The sequence below is a fragment of the Odontomachus brunneus genome, unplaced genomic scaffold, assembly GCF_010583005.1.
Source record: "Odontomachus brunneus isolate Ranch 3 - 2012 unplaced genomic scaffold, Obru_v1 Obru_scaffold_010, whole genome shotgun sequence".
NCBI lineage: Eukaryota > Metazoa > Arthropoda > Insecta > Hymenoptera > Formicidae > Odontomachus > Odontomachus brunneus.
The window spans coordinates 1,386,279-1,398,537 of NW_022639460.1; the positions used below are offsets into that span (position 1 = coordinate 1,386,279).

Genomic DNA, 12,259 nt, shown 5'->3' on the forward strand with positions numbered 1-12,259 from the left:
GGAACGTCAATAATTGGCTGTTTTATCCTTAATGTAGACGTTAAAAGATTTTAATCAATTGATTAATTGAATTCTCTGTCGAATCTCGAGCATCTACCAATCTGAACAAAAAGGAATATATATATATATTAAACAAAAATGTATATAATTATATATAGCTCATTTATTCTTATATACACAAAAAAGTATCATTCTATTGCTACGAAAAACAATTAGATAGTTAACATTTTTTTTATTAAGTAATGGTTATCCTCATCAAGCAATATATATTTTCTTAATAATAGTTTTAAAATATATAAATTTCACATTATATAAATTTCAGAAAAGTTTATTATCATGTGTTTAAAACAAGAATTTCTCTTACATATTATATATATTCTCTTTGCAATAAAATGTACATTGTAAAATTTCATCGCAGAAAAAGTTATTTCGACTCTATATAGTAAACTGATCAAATTTTTTAACTAATTAATAAATAATTTAACTAATTAATTTTTATTTAACTAACTAATTTTTTATTTATTTCTTGATTATGCTAAAATTTACTAGAATAAATATAATATTTGTGATGGGCTTATGTGAACTACTTGCAGATATACCTGACATTTTCTTGAGTAAAATATATATTTTTCTGTGTGTATAATCATATGTATAATTATATATGCGCCCACAAAGAAAAATATTGTTGAATCGAGAAAAGAGAAGACAGTTTCGTTCGATTAAATGTTGACATTACGGACTATTGTAAACGTAAGCAGTTGAACATAGAGACAAATAAAAAAGTCTAATTGTTTTTCGTAGCAGTGGAATGATACTTTTTTGTGTGTGTAAGAACAAATGAGCTATATATAATTATATATATTTTTGTTTAATATAGAGACAAAATTCATATCTATAATTATATATAATAATTTTTTCTCAAAGAGAAAGTAAATTCCCGAAAAAACGCAGAAGCGTCTCAATTGCGAATCGTGCTTTTCACTAAATTTTCAGTTTAATTTGTAGGCCGATATTCATAGTCGAATCTTATATTTAAGACTGTCTTAAGTTCATTTTCAGATACTCTTTGATGCCAATGAAATGATTCGTACAGCATCTGAAGATTAACTTAAGACGATCTTAAATATAAGACCTGACTATGAATACCAGCCGTATATCCTTTCTTGAAGATTTTTCCAATTTTCTCGATGCAAACGTCAAAATTGCACCAGCCAACGCCATCCGACGACGAGGAGGGTCAACTGATGTCCATCGCGACGTAGCTTGGATCAGAACCGGGCGGTATGGGCGCCGTACGGACGCGACGGACCTTATCCGTCGAGAAAAGCCGCGGATGCAGCCGCACGCAGTTCCATGTTCGCATTTTGCGAACGTAGCGGCGTTCTGCGTCCGCGGGCGATTCGAGATGCGAGCGCGGGCTTCCCTCTCTTTGTCCTTTTCAAAGGCACTCGATCCTCCCCCACGAGACGTTTTCCGAGGAGGGATGCGCGCGGTGGTGGCGGCCGAGCAAGAGTGGGGATGCACCGCGATTGCAATAAAACGATGGAAATATTGGAATCGGCGCAATATGATTCCACGACGGGTCGCGAAATGAAACGAAACAATGTTTTGCGCTGCGCGGAACCGTCGGCGATCCCACTCTTCCTCTCGTTCTCTCTCTCATCCCGTCCTCTCACCTCTCTCGCCCCGCGCCAACCGAGGATTTGTTAAATATCGAGCGCGTCTAGCTAGTACCGTGGCGAAAATGGCCGGCGTTTAGTCGTCCCTTAGTTCGCGTTTAAATCGACCTGGCTTAACCCGGCTGCTCGCGGCACCACAGGCTCTGCTACCCTCGCTCGCATCACGTCGCGTCCATCTCATCGTCTCCTCCATCCCATGAAGACACCGCTCCCGGGGGGCACCCGCGTTTTCAAACGCGTGCCCTCCGCCCGCGAGAAAAGCCGGACGCGTCCGGGAGAGAGTGCGAGCACCTGGAAAACTGCGTTTTGCCGAGATACAAACCTCGCGAATACGTCCCGCGAATGCGATTCGTCCGCGAGAACGTTGGATGGATACGAATAGACGCGAGACACGAGACTCCGGGTGATCAGAGGCGCGCTTGGATCGCTCTAACAAAAGCGTTTCGGGACTGTTCTCGGGGTAGCCGCGACGAATACGCGCCGCGTCGAGCGCGCGGTAAGACGGACGGGGCGTTATTAGCGAAGTATGAGTGCACATGGGAAATCGATTCACTTGTTGGGACTTAGTTGCGAGCAACGATATCACGTGCGAATCGCACGCGGCGATTCTCGTGACCCACTCGACGCGACGCATACAACACGTCGGCGACGCCGGTGGCACCCAAACAGCTGACTGTTCCAAAACCGCGCTTAAACAAACGAACAACGCTGCCGCGAGGCAGACGACGGTCGCGCGACGGACGGGACATTTGTGTATACGGGCTCGCGAATTAACCTCGAATCTAAATCGATCGGCCGATTGACCGGCCGATTTTCCGGTGTTTCAAGGAGAAGTGAGGTGAGGTGAGAACTCGGTCAAGAAACCGGGAAAGCATGTCCTCGGAGACGACGACGGTGTTGCTGAAGAAGCGAGAGAGGACGCAGAACTGGATCCCGGAGGAGAAGAGCGCCCTGTTCGCTCTGATCAAGCTGCACGTGAACGCGATCGAGAACAAGAAGATCGACCAGGCGGCCTCCACGATGAAGGCCCTCGCTTGGCAGCAGGTCTACTCCGCGTTCCGCGGCCGATTCTCCGCGGACAGGGACATCGTGCGGATAAGGGAACAGTGGCGGCGAATGAAGTCGCAGGCGAGGATAGAAATGTACACGTACGCCGAGAAGGTGCGCCGTCGCGCTCGTCGCTGTTATTCACGTGGCGTTCGCACAAATTCGCCGCGCATCACGCGACATTTGCTTTTGGCTCCGGCCGCTCACCCCGCGTCGCTAATGTGTGTCATTAGTTGTCGTTTATTTTATTTCGCTTTGTTGTTTATTTTTTATTCTGTCAAGTTGGTGTCGAAAGGGTCCGTCGTGTCAAATGAAATAGAAGATGGAATTAGTAAGTTTCGAGGGATTAATCATTTTTACGAATAAAGTAAACAACATCGACTGGGAACTTCTTTTTACACATTCAACGAGGTCTTCCTATTCTCTTAATTTTGTTTTTAATTATTTACTTTTTATTCTGTCAAGTTGGTGTAAAAAGAGTCTGTTGTGTTTGTCAAATGAAACAGAAGATAAAATTAGTAAAATTTTGAAGGATTAATGATTTTTCTGAATAAAATAAACAACATCGACGCGGTATTTTTTAAATTTTTAATTGGGACTTCCTATTATTTGTATTTTATTTTATATTATTTATTTTTTATTATATTAGTGTAAAAGATATGTCGTGTTTGTCAAATTAAATAAAAGACAAAATTAGTCAATTCCGGAGAATTAATAATTTTTACAAATAAAACGAACAATATCGACTCGGAACTTTTTATATATTCAATGAGTTTTTCTATTCTCTTAATTTTACTTTTAATTATTTACTTTTTATTCTGTCAAGTTTGGACCGTATTAATGATTTTTGTCGGTGTCTTACAAGTAAACCTACCCATAAGGTACACTTCGATTTCTTTCTAATTTGATACAAAGGTTAATAGAAGTACAAAAAATATTTAAATCATATTTTTTCATTTTGACCCATTTTGAATTCACGAGCAGTTTATAGTTTTTTAATGTTTTCACTCCTATCATCAACAAGTATAACAAAAATAAGTGCATAAGAAATAAAATTGAATACAAGATGTAGTCAAATAATTTTAACAAAATCGACATAGCTGAGACATGAACCATTCTAAATTTCTTTAGCCAAGATTCTAACTGAAATATTTTAAATCTGTGTTAATTAGTCGAAAATGGTTCGAATCTCGGCCAAACCAAAATCCGCCAATTTTAATTAAAATTTTAACATTTTAAATTGGCATAGCTGAGACACGAATCATTCAAAATTTCTTTAGCCGAGATTTCAACAGAAATATTTCAAATCTGTGCTAAATTAGTCAAAAATGGTTTGAATCTCAGCCAAACTGAGAAATTATTTGTATAAATAATTTTTTTCAACTTTTTACATGTTTTATTTAAATATTTTATTATTTATATAAGTAATTTTACACATTTGACTTTATATTCATAAACAGCAAACCTAAAACACCTATATCTTGTATTCAATTTTATTTCTTATGCACTTTTGTTGCATTTATTGATAATAAGAGTGAGAACATTAAAAATCTATAAACTGCTCGTGAAACTCAAAGTAGGCCAGAATGAAAAAGTATAATCTAAATATTTTTTGTACTTCTACATTTTTGTTAAATTAGAAAGAAATCGAAGTGTAACTTTTGGATAGATTTACTTGTTAGTTATGAAAAAACGTCGCGTGGAATAATCGTGCGATCTTAATTGCTTCTTATTCCCATTATTTCTTACGATCGCTCGTGCAGGTGCGAACTTTGGGACCGGAGGTGGCAGCTAAATCTCGTCCGTCAAGTCTGTCGGTCGAGGTGTGGAAGCTAATGGAAAGCGTGCGGCGGAACAATCGCGACGCCGAGCGTTCAGACGACAGCAGCAGCCAAGACACACACGAAAATCCGACGACAAATCGGATGTCGACGATACACACTATCTTGGACAACTTAATTGGCATACCCGCGACACCAGAGACACAAGGTTAGATGAACATAGATTGCTATTCTATCCTTGTTTTGCTAACTCTCCAATTCTTCCCCTTATGATCGTAATATCATAATATCTCTCTCTCTCTCGTAACATTGCAATTGACCATTTTAATAATTAAAGTACTTGGATAAACCTCGCAAGATAACGAGAAATTGGTTATTTAATACAGGGATTGATACCTTATATAATTTTGCCGAATTCAAATGTAGCAAAATATGGTGCGCAAATATTGATTGTCACGTCTGTGAAGTCATATTTCGCGTTAAATCCATTTTCGCATGACTTTAGCGTCGGAAATTGAACTTAACCGATTTATTATTATTGGCTTATTAATCGATTTTCATTGAACGTTTTCTGCAAAAATATTTTTAAATAACTGTATGTTAGCCAATATCGTAACAGTTTCTATCCTTGATTCAACGGCAAGATATGAAATCAATAACGACATTTACGACACGGAAGATAACGCCATATCTGGCGTTAGGTTCATTTTCGCATGACTTGCATTGGAAATTGAACCTAATCGATTTGTATGATTATCGATTCATTGATCGTTTCATTGAACGTTTTCTGCAAAAATACTTGTAAATGACTTTATATTAGCTAATTTCAATCCTTGATTTATAGCACCAAGACATGAAATAAAGATCGAAATTAATAGCTATATTTATGACACTATAGATGACGCAATATTTGTTATTAGGTTCATTTTCGCATGACTTTGGCATCAGAAATTGAACCTAATCGATTTCTATGATTATCGACTCATTGATCGTTTCATTGAACGTTTTCTGCGGGAATATTCTGCGCAGCTTTGCATTAGCTAATATCTCACTAGTTTGAATCCTTGATTCAGCGCAAGAACACGAAATAAAAGTCGAGATGGAAGATACTTACAATACGGAGGACGATAACAGCCACAGTGAATCCCCGCGCAAATCGCCGCCGAGTCTCTCGTCGAGGAAGCGTCCTCGCACGGCGACGTCGGCGTCGGCGACGGAGGACGAGCCCGTGGAGTCCCTCGAGCCGAAGATCGCGTACAGTGGCACAACGTCCCGCATCGACGATGGTATCTTTCGTTCGTTTTCTTTTCGCTCTCTTTCAAAGATGGCGCACGACGAGTACGAAAGAGACGCGCGCTAACGCGCAAACAAATAGCCGAATATCTTGCTTTCAAGCGGCGGAATACCACGGCGGCGCGCACTACGAGTCACTCAGTGACATGCACGACGCGGCGCAACAAAGGGCGATGTGGGTGTGCAGATTCACGCAGCGCGAACACGAGATCAAGCTGAGGATGCTGCAGATCGAGCTGGAACGTGCGGAGCTGCAAAAGCAAACTGCCCTGAACGAACTGAAAACTTCCGAGATCAAGAGGCAACTGATCGAAAGTCAAGCAGCGGAATACTTCAGGTCGATACACTAGCATTCGATGCACTCACCCTCTGAGTGAATTGCCACTCGAGCACTCCGACTGAAGCACCAATTTCACCGCCTCCTCGAATTGTCCGCGTTCTTGAACGTTTACGTACGCGGAGATGTCTCGTGATGTTTGTTGGTTATATACTCGCCTCCGTAACTCAAGTCGAACTGCCGCGCGTCGCGGCAACTCCGAGCCCCTGATTGGTCCTCGGGATTCTGTCCTCAGCCAATCAGAAGGAGAAGAAAATTCAAATCAGCGGCAAGTTCAAATCAACGTACGCGTTGCTTGTAATTATTAGTATTCTCTGCAGTTGTTCATTTGCGATATCCGATTACATCAGTAATGATTTTAATGTCAACTGCGATTGCATTATCGCGCCCTTTAAACCTCTAAATCTCTCTCAATGATTTATAACGGAATTGAACATTTACGCGTAAATTATGATACTTTAAGGTTAGTATTTATAGTCGAATCCTATATTTAAGACTGTCTTAAGTTTATCTTTAGATGATGAATGAATCATTTCATTGGCTGCAGAATATCTGAAAGAGAACTTAAAACTGTCTTAAATATAAGACCCGACTATATAACTGGCCTAAGTCTTCGTGTAGACAACGTAAATTATGTATGAAACGTCACTTATGTAGACAAAAAGAGTAATTTATGGATATTGTTCAAAGAACGTATAGCTTGCCTTAAAATTAATTAAAAAAGTTCATTGTATTTAACCTTTAGAATCTTGATGTAAACATCCCATACAGCACAAAAGTTTGAAAAAGATTTCAGAAAGATCTCAGAAAAGTGCAATATTTCTGAAACTTTTCAAAAGCTTTTTGAAACTTCTGTGCTGTATGGGATATGAATTATGTTTCCTGAACAAATTAGAGTCCACAAAATTCTCTATTTATATTCTTACCTACAGAGAGTTAAATCTATTAGTCCACAATACAATAGAATGAAAAGTTTATATAATCTGTTATTCCTTTTAAACATTACATTTATAATTAATATATAAACGCTGACTGCCACATAATTGAATTACTCACTTTTACATATTTTAAATAATTTACAATATCCTACATAGTTTATCTTGTCTATACGCAAACAATCTACATGGATGTGCTCTTAAAATCTACAACCTCGGGGTTTACACAATAATCAACTTGTTTCGTGACATTGTGACTAGATTGTGCATTTGTGATGTTGCTCATGATGACGTCTGTGCGTTTCATAATTTTGATATCGACGGAAAGTTGCCAACACAGCACGAGATATCGTCGCCGTTGGTCGCCGCGGCGCCAGCAGGCTCGCGTTTGAGTTTACGATCTAAGCAGCGCTGCGTTCGTGACGGAACACTGTGCTCAAGGTAGTTCACGTAGTGTTGCCGAGTCCTCGCCGAGAGTTGCCCCGACGCCGAGTTCGAGGATCGTGAAGATGCAACGGGCGATTAGGACGTTCTCGCGAAACATCTCTGCGCTCAGGTATCCTCGCGAAGCCTCACGTCGTTTTTCGCACCACGAGCAAATTCGCCGAACACTTTCAATTCACGCTTCTCTCGTGCACCCCGGCGTTTCTTCGCGCACACGCAGACCCCCGTCTCTTCACTGCTTCGTCTTTTACGCAGTAATAAGTACATACGTTTTCTGTAAGCGCAGGAAAGAGCTCTCCTCTTGCGCTAGACGCAGATATCATTTGTCCTTTTTCTCGACCCAACGTCGCGAATAGGTGACATATGACCAACCTACCTGGGTGCCATATCAAAATTATGTAATACTATAGTGGATCTCAGATAACACAAGAGTATTCTTCGAATGTCCTGTTAATATTTTTTGCAGATGTTGATATTATTCTGTAGATACACCATACAGAAATACTGTTGCGTTCATAGTGTATTCAAGTGGCACAGCTGTAAATGTTCCATTAGTGCAGAATATTTACAAAATGTAGATTAATCATACATAAGTCTAGGATTTTATAATTATGAAGGAATAATTGATTTAAATATTTGATTCTGTATATATGTTTCACCTCGTTGAGCTGTGATCGATGCATATTACTAATTGCAATATTTGGAGTCGAGTTACACAGATACATTGCACGTGCACACTCAATAAATCTTGAATGTTCTGAGAATAGTCAAATGGATATTTGAACTTTCAGCAGAGAATTCATATGCATATATTAAATATATCCATATATTCTGTGATTTATATTGAATATACATGTGCATGTATTGAATACATATGTGTGTATTCTACATTTTAGAAATTTAAATATTCATATTTAAAGACTAAAGCAAAAAATGTGCAAGCTAAAGTACGTATTTCAACGTTGATACTTTTACTTTAAGAGAAGGTTTATGCCTCACAAGAATATTCATGGGATATTAATAGAATATTCTGTGCTGTCTGAGATTGAGGCAGACACAAAATCTTCCAAGTGATATTTCGTTTAACCTGCAATCTCAATGCTTCTCATTTAATCTCATGTTGCTACATTGAATGTTTCTTGTTGCAGTCAAGTGAGAATGGCAGGAGAACGTGGTTCTGGTGCTGGCAAAGGAGGAGGTGGTGGTGGTACTATTCGCGAGGCTGGTGGATCCTTTGGCAAAATGGAAGCGGCCCATGAGGATCAGTACTTCTATAACCTGGTCGGTATATCTCTTTCGTGAACTCCATCACGTTGACGATCAGTCGACGATCTGTTCATATGAGTCTGGAATCTAATTTCAGCAAAAGGAACAGTTAAAAAAGATGAAAGAGAGCCTGCACGACGAGATCTCGTTCCACGAGGAGCAAATCAAGCGTCATCAGGAAGCCATAAACCGTCACAAAAAGCGAATCACAGATATGGATGAGAAGAAATGAAAAAGTTCGAAGTTATTGGCGCGAGACTTCCGATTTCGGCGATATTATTGATTTCAATGTAAAGAGATTCGAAAATAGTAAGGATAATAGAGTGTCACAGCAGTTTTTTTTTTATGTATAATACGTTACATTGAATAGATATTATATATATAAAAAATACAATACTCTTAAATATTAATTAAGTATTGCATCATATTACTTTGGAGTATTGTACGAATTGGTTACCTCAACGAGACTTTTGTCGTAAGACGCCTTTGTACTTGTCAGATGTCTGAAAAGACTTATGCCTGAGAATAAAATGCGTTTTTAATCGTTGCTTAAGCGTGCCTTTGTGAAAAACAAACAACATTACAAAAATAATTCTGACTATGACGTTTTCACTATGTGAGATTATAGTTACAAGTACCAAATATTTTTTCTTCAGATACGCGCAGATACGGTATTGTCGAGTTCAAGTTCAGACATCATGGATTCACCATTTGCCTTTTCAAAGTGCGACGGTTAACGTGAAATCTTTCTTTTCCATAATTTTTCACGACTGAAATTCGCGCATGAATGCCGATAACTGAATGGCGGATGCGAATTTGTTTCGTCCGCGTTACGTGTGTAACGTTTTGAAAACTTATATATATTTTCCCGGCGAATAAATCGAAACTTTGTGTATCAAATATCTTCCGCTGCACACGTCGTGTCCTATTCCGATAAACGAGCGCGATGCTTCGTCGTGTCGTTGAAAATATGCGCGGATACACGCCCAGGTATTGTAGAAACACGTTAAATTCGCAGACAACGTTCGCGCATCCCTTTGGTTATGTCTCACTTTTCTGATATTACAGACACGCTCTCCGTCAAATTATAGATACGTCAACGGAAGGAAGAAACACGACTCGAAGAAAAGTCAAGCGTCATTCGGCGAAGTCGCTTACGAGATGGAATATTATTACAAACAGGTGACGCCCCGCGGAAAGCTATTTGAAAATTGAGGAAGCAACAAGCTTGATACATAATATCTCACGAATGTTTAGGATAAGAAATTACTGAAAGTCATGAAGCAAAAAATCGAGGACGAGGTGAGACATTTGCGGCACGAGGTCCAAATGATGCGGAACAAAATCGACGAGTACAATCACAATATAAACGAGAATCTACGCTTCTTAAAAAGCCTGGAAAGCGACCAGCCTTTCGCCGGGGACAAGAAAGATTAATCGGGATTGTGTGCTTTTGTCTTTATTGTCTACGTGACGTATACACGGTCTTTCCTCATGTAGACAATGTAAACACATTACGCAGAATATTGTAAATTATATTAAAATACACAAGAGAATAATTAAATTTGGAGACAGTTACCATACCTATTTTGGGTAATCATTATTAATATAATGTTTCCAAAAAGATAAGTTGCATGTGCAATTTAATTTCGTTATATGATAGATTAATTGATTTAATTTTGAAAGCGTACTTAGAGAATGAAATTGTAATTAAAAAATGTAATTAAGAATAGCTTTGTAAACTCTAACCTGTTTAAGAAATAACGTTTATGTATTTATATCAGAGGATTCTGCAAGTTCGATAAAAATACAAATCTGTTGAAATGAAACTTTGGGTAAGCCCCATTTGGTCTTTAAATAATATTCATAAATTACTCATTGTCTACATAGGTGATATTTCGTACATGATTGATATTGTGAACACGTCGACGTACATGGAGAAAATGTTTAAGTAAAAATTACAACAAAATTTTGTAATCTTGGACTATATAGAAATTATAATCGGAATCACTATATATTTGTTTTATATAGAAATTTTATATTTATATTTATTTGTTTTATATAGAAATTTTATATTTATTTGTTATATATATATTTGTTTTATATAGAAATTTTTTTATATAGAAATTATAATTGGAATCACTACATATTTGTTTAAAGATGTAATCATTATTTGACCTTTTACCACAAAAATATTTACTTGAATGTTTCTTATATTTTATATATATAATATATTTTATATTTATATAATTATATTTTAATATTTTATATATATTGAATGTTTTCATATATGTTTATATACATGTCGTATATTCGGTAGATCGTTAAATTTAGTATTATAGAGACTTATACCATAAGATGTCAATATAGTTTAACTCTTCATAAAAAACAAAGTGAAATACAATCTCAACATAATTTCTGTCGCAATATTTTCTCCGTGCAAAGTATCATGATTCAAACACGTATTGCCCGCATTTACCTACTTCAAACTTTAAAATATCACGTTCAAATACGTTCAAACAAATCTTTATATTAGCATTCTTTAATTTGATATTAATCCTGAAATTGATCTATTACTTTTTGTAAAATTCCACACATTAATCGCCGTAATTCTAAATTGTTTGTTAATTTTATTTTATTTTTGTACTCTTCTCACTACTCTTAAAAAGTATTGTTTTCTTGTAAATAAATAAATAAACGTCCTCTCTTCGAAAGTCGCACGGTCTAGACGAAATCGGGCGATTCGTAATTGCCGTCGAGTTATCGAGAGCAGTCGCGAACGATTGTCGATCGCTCTCGCTCCGCGCCGCCGCCGGCCGCCACCGCGAGATGGCGCGTGCGCGCCGCTCTCGGCGGCGGCTCGGAGCACGTTATGGCCACCATAGCGGTGGTCGACGACAGCGGGCGATCGTCGCGCCGCCAGTGTCTCGCGGTTCATCGATCAGTGTGGTGTGTGTCTGTCGCGTTGTTGTTCCGCGGAGAGATTTTTTTCTAGTGCTGGTTTGTTCCTGCCTGTATCCGTCGTCGCTTCGACGCGGATTTCTCGCTGGTCCGTCGCTCGCGAGACTCGTGCGCGCGCGCTGATACGGAGCACGGGCGCCGTCGTCGTCGCGGGGCCCATCCGAGACTCACAACCGGGAGAAAGATGCGACTAAGGATACACTGGGTTCTGGTTAGCACGGCTGTGGTGATCCTCGCAGGATGCAACGCCGCTACCGAGGTGAGTTGTGTTTCGTGTTGTCTGTAGCGCGTCGAGAGGTGACGAGAACGGCACAGCGAAGAGGAGAGAACGGCTTTCTCTCACTACCTCTCGGCGTTCTCTCTCTCTCTCTCTCTCTCCGCCTCTTTTTCATTCTCCCCATCGTTCTCTCTCCGTCTGTCTGCTTGCCTGTCTCGTTCTTTCTCGCGCTGTCTCTCCCTGTCTCGCACAACTGTCACGCTCAGCGTCTCGGCCAATCTGCTCCGAATCGAACCACG

At 39.1% G+C, this 12,259-nt stretch overlaps 4 protein-coding genes across 4 annotated transcripts in view; all 4 read left to right on the plus strand.

The window, feature by feature from the left end:
* The first annotated feature begins 244 nt into the window (after nucleotides 1–244).
* LOC116840547 lies at nucleotides 245–6,422 on the plus strand. Its single transcript, XM_032807367.1, has 4 exons — nucleotides 245–2,840; nucleotides 4,490–4,715; nucleotides 5,581–5,793; nucleotides 5,903–6,422. Exons 1-4 carry the CDS (start codon nucleotides 2,553–2,555, stop codon nucleotides 6,148–6,150), a joined length of 975 nt encoding a protein of 324 aa, XP_032663258.1. The 5' UTR covers nucleotides 245–2,552; the 3' UTR covers nucleotides 6,151–6,422.
* Nucleotides 6,423–7,462: 1,040 nt separating this feature from the next.
* LOC116840538 (ATPase inhibitor mai-2, mitochondrial-like) lies at nucleotides 7,463–9,329 on the plus strand. Its single transcript, XM_032807360.1, has 3 exons — nucleotides 7,463–7,628; nucleotides 8,665–8,797; nucleotides 8,880–9,329. Exons 1-3 carry the CDS (start codon nucleotides 7,582–7,584, stop codon nucleotides 9,012–9,014), a joined length of 315 nt encoding a protein of 104 aa, XP_032663251.1. The 5' UTR covers nucleotides 7,463–7,581; the 3' UTR covers nucleotides 9,015–9,329.
* Nucleotides 9,330–9,482: 153 nt separating this feature from the next.
* On the plus strand, nucleotides 9,483–10,807 carry LOC116840539. The gene is made up of 3 exons (XM_032807361.1): nucleotides 9,483–9,772; nucleotides 9,874–9,964; nucleotides 10,040–10,807. The coding sequence occupies exons 1-3, from the start codon at nucleotides 9,729–9,731 to the stop codon at nucleotides 10,217–10,219; spliced, it is 315 nt and encodes a 104-aa protein (XP_032663252.1). The 5' UTR covers nucleotides 9,483–9,728; the 3' UTR covers nucleotides 10,220–10,807.
* An 845-nt stretch (nucleotides 10,808–11,652) lies between these two features.
* Nucleotides 11,653–12,259, plus strand: part of LOC116840537 (syndecan) — a 212,059-nt gene continuing 211,452 nt past the window's right edge. Inside the window, exon 1 of the mRNA XM_032807358.1 lies at nucleotides 11,653–12,002. Coding sequence (XP_032663249.1) covers nucleotides 11,928–12,002 — 75 coding nt within the window. The 5' untranslated portion in view covers nucleotides 11,653–11,927. The remainder of the gene's footprint in view (nucleotides 12,003–12,259) is intronic.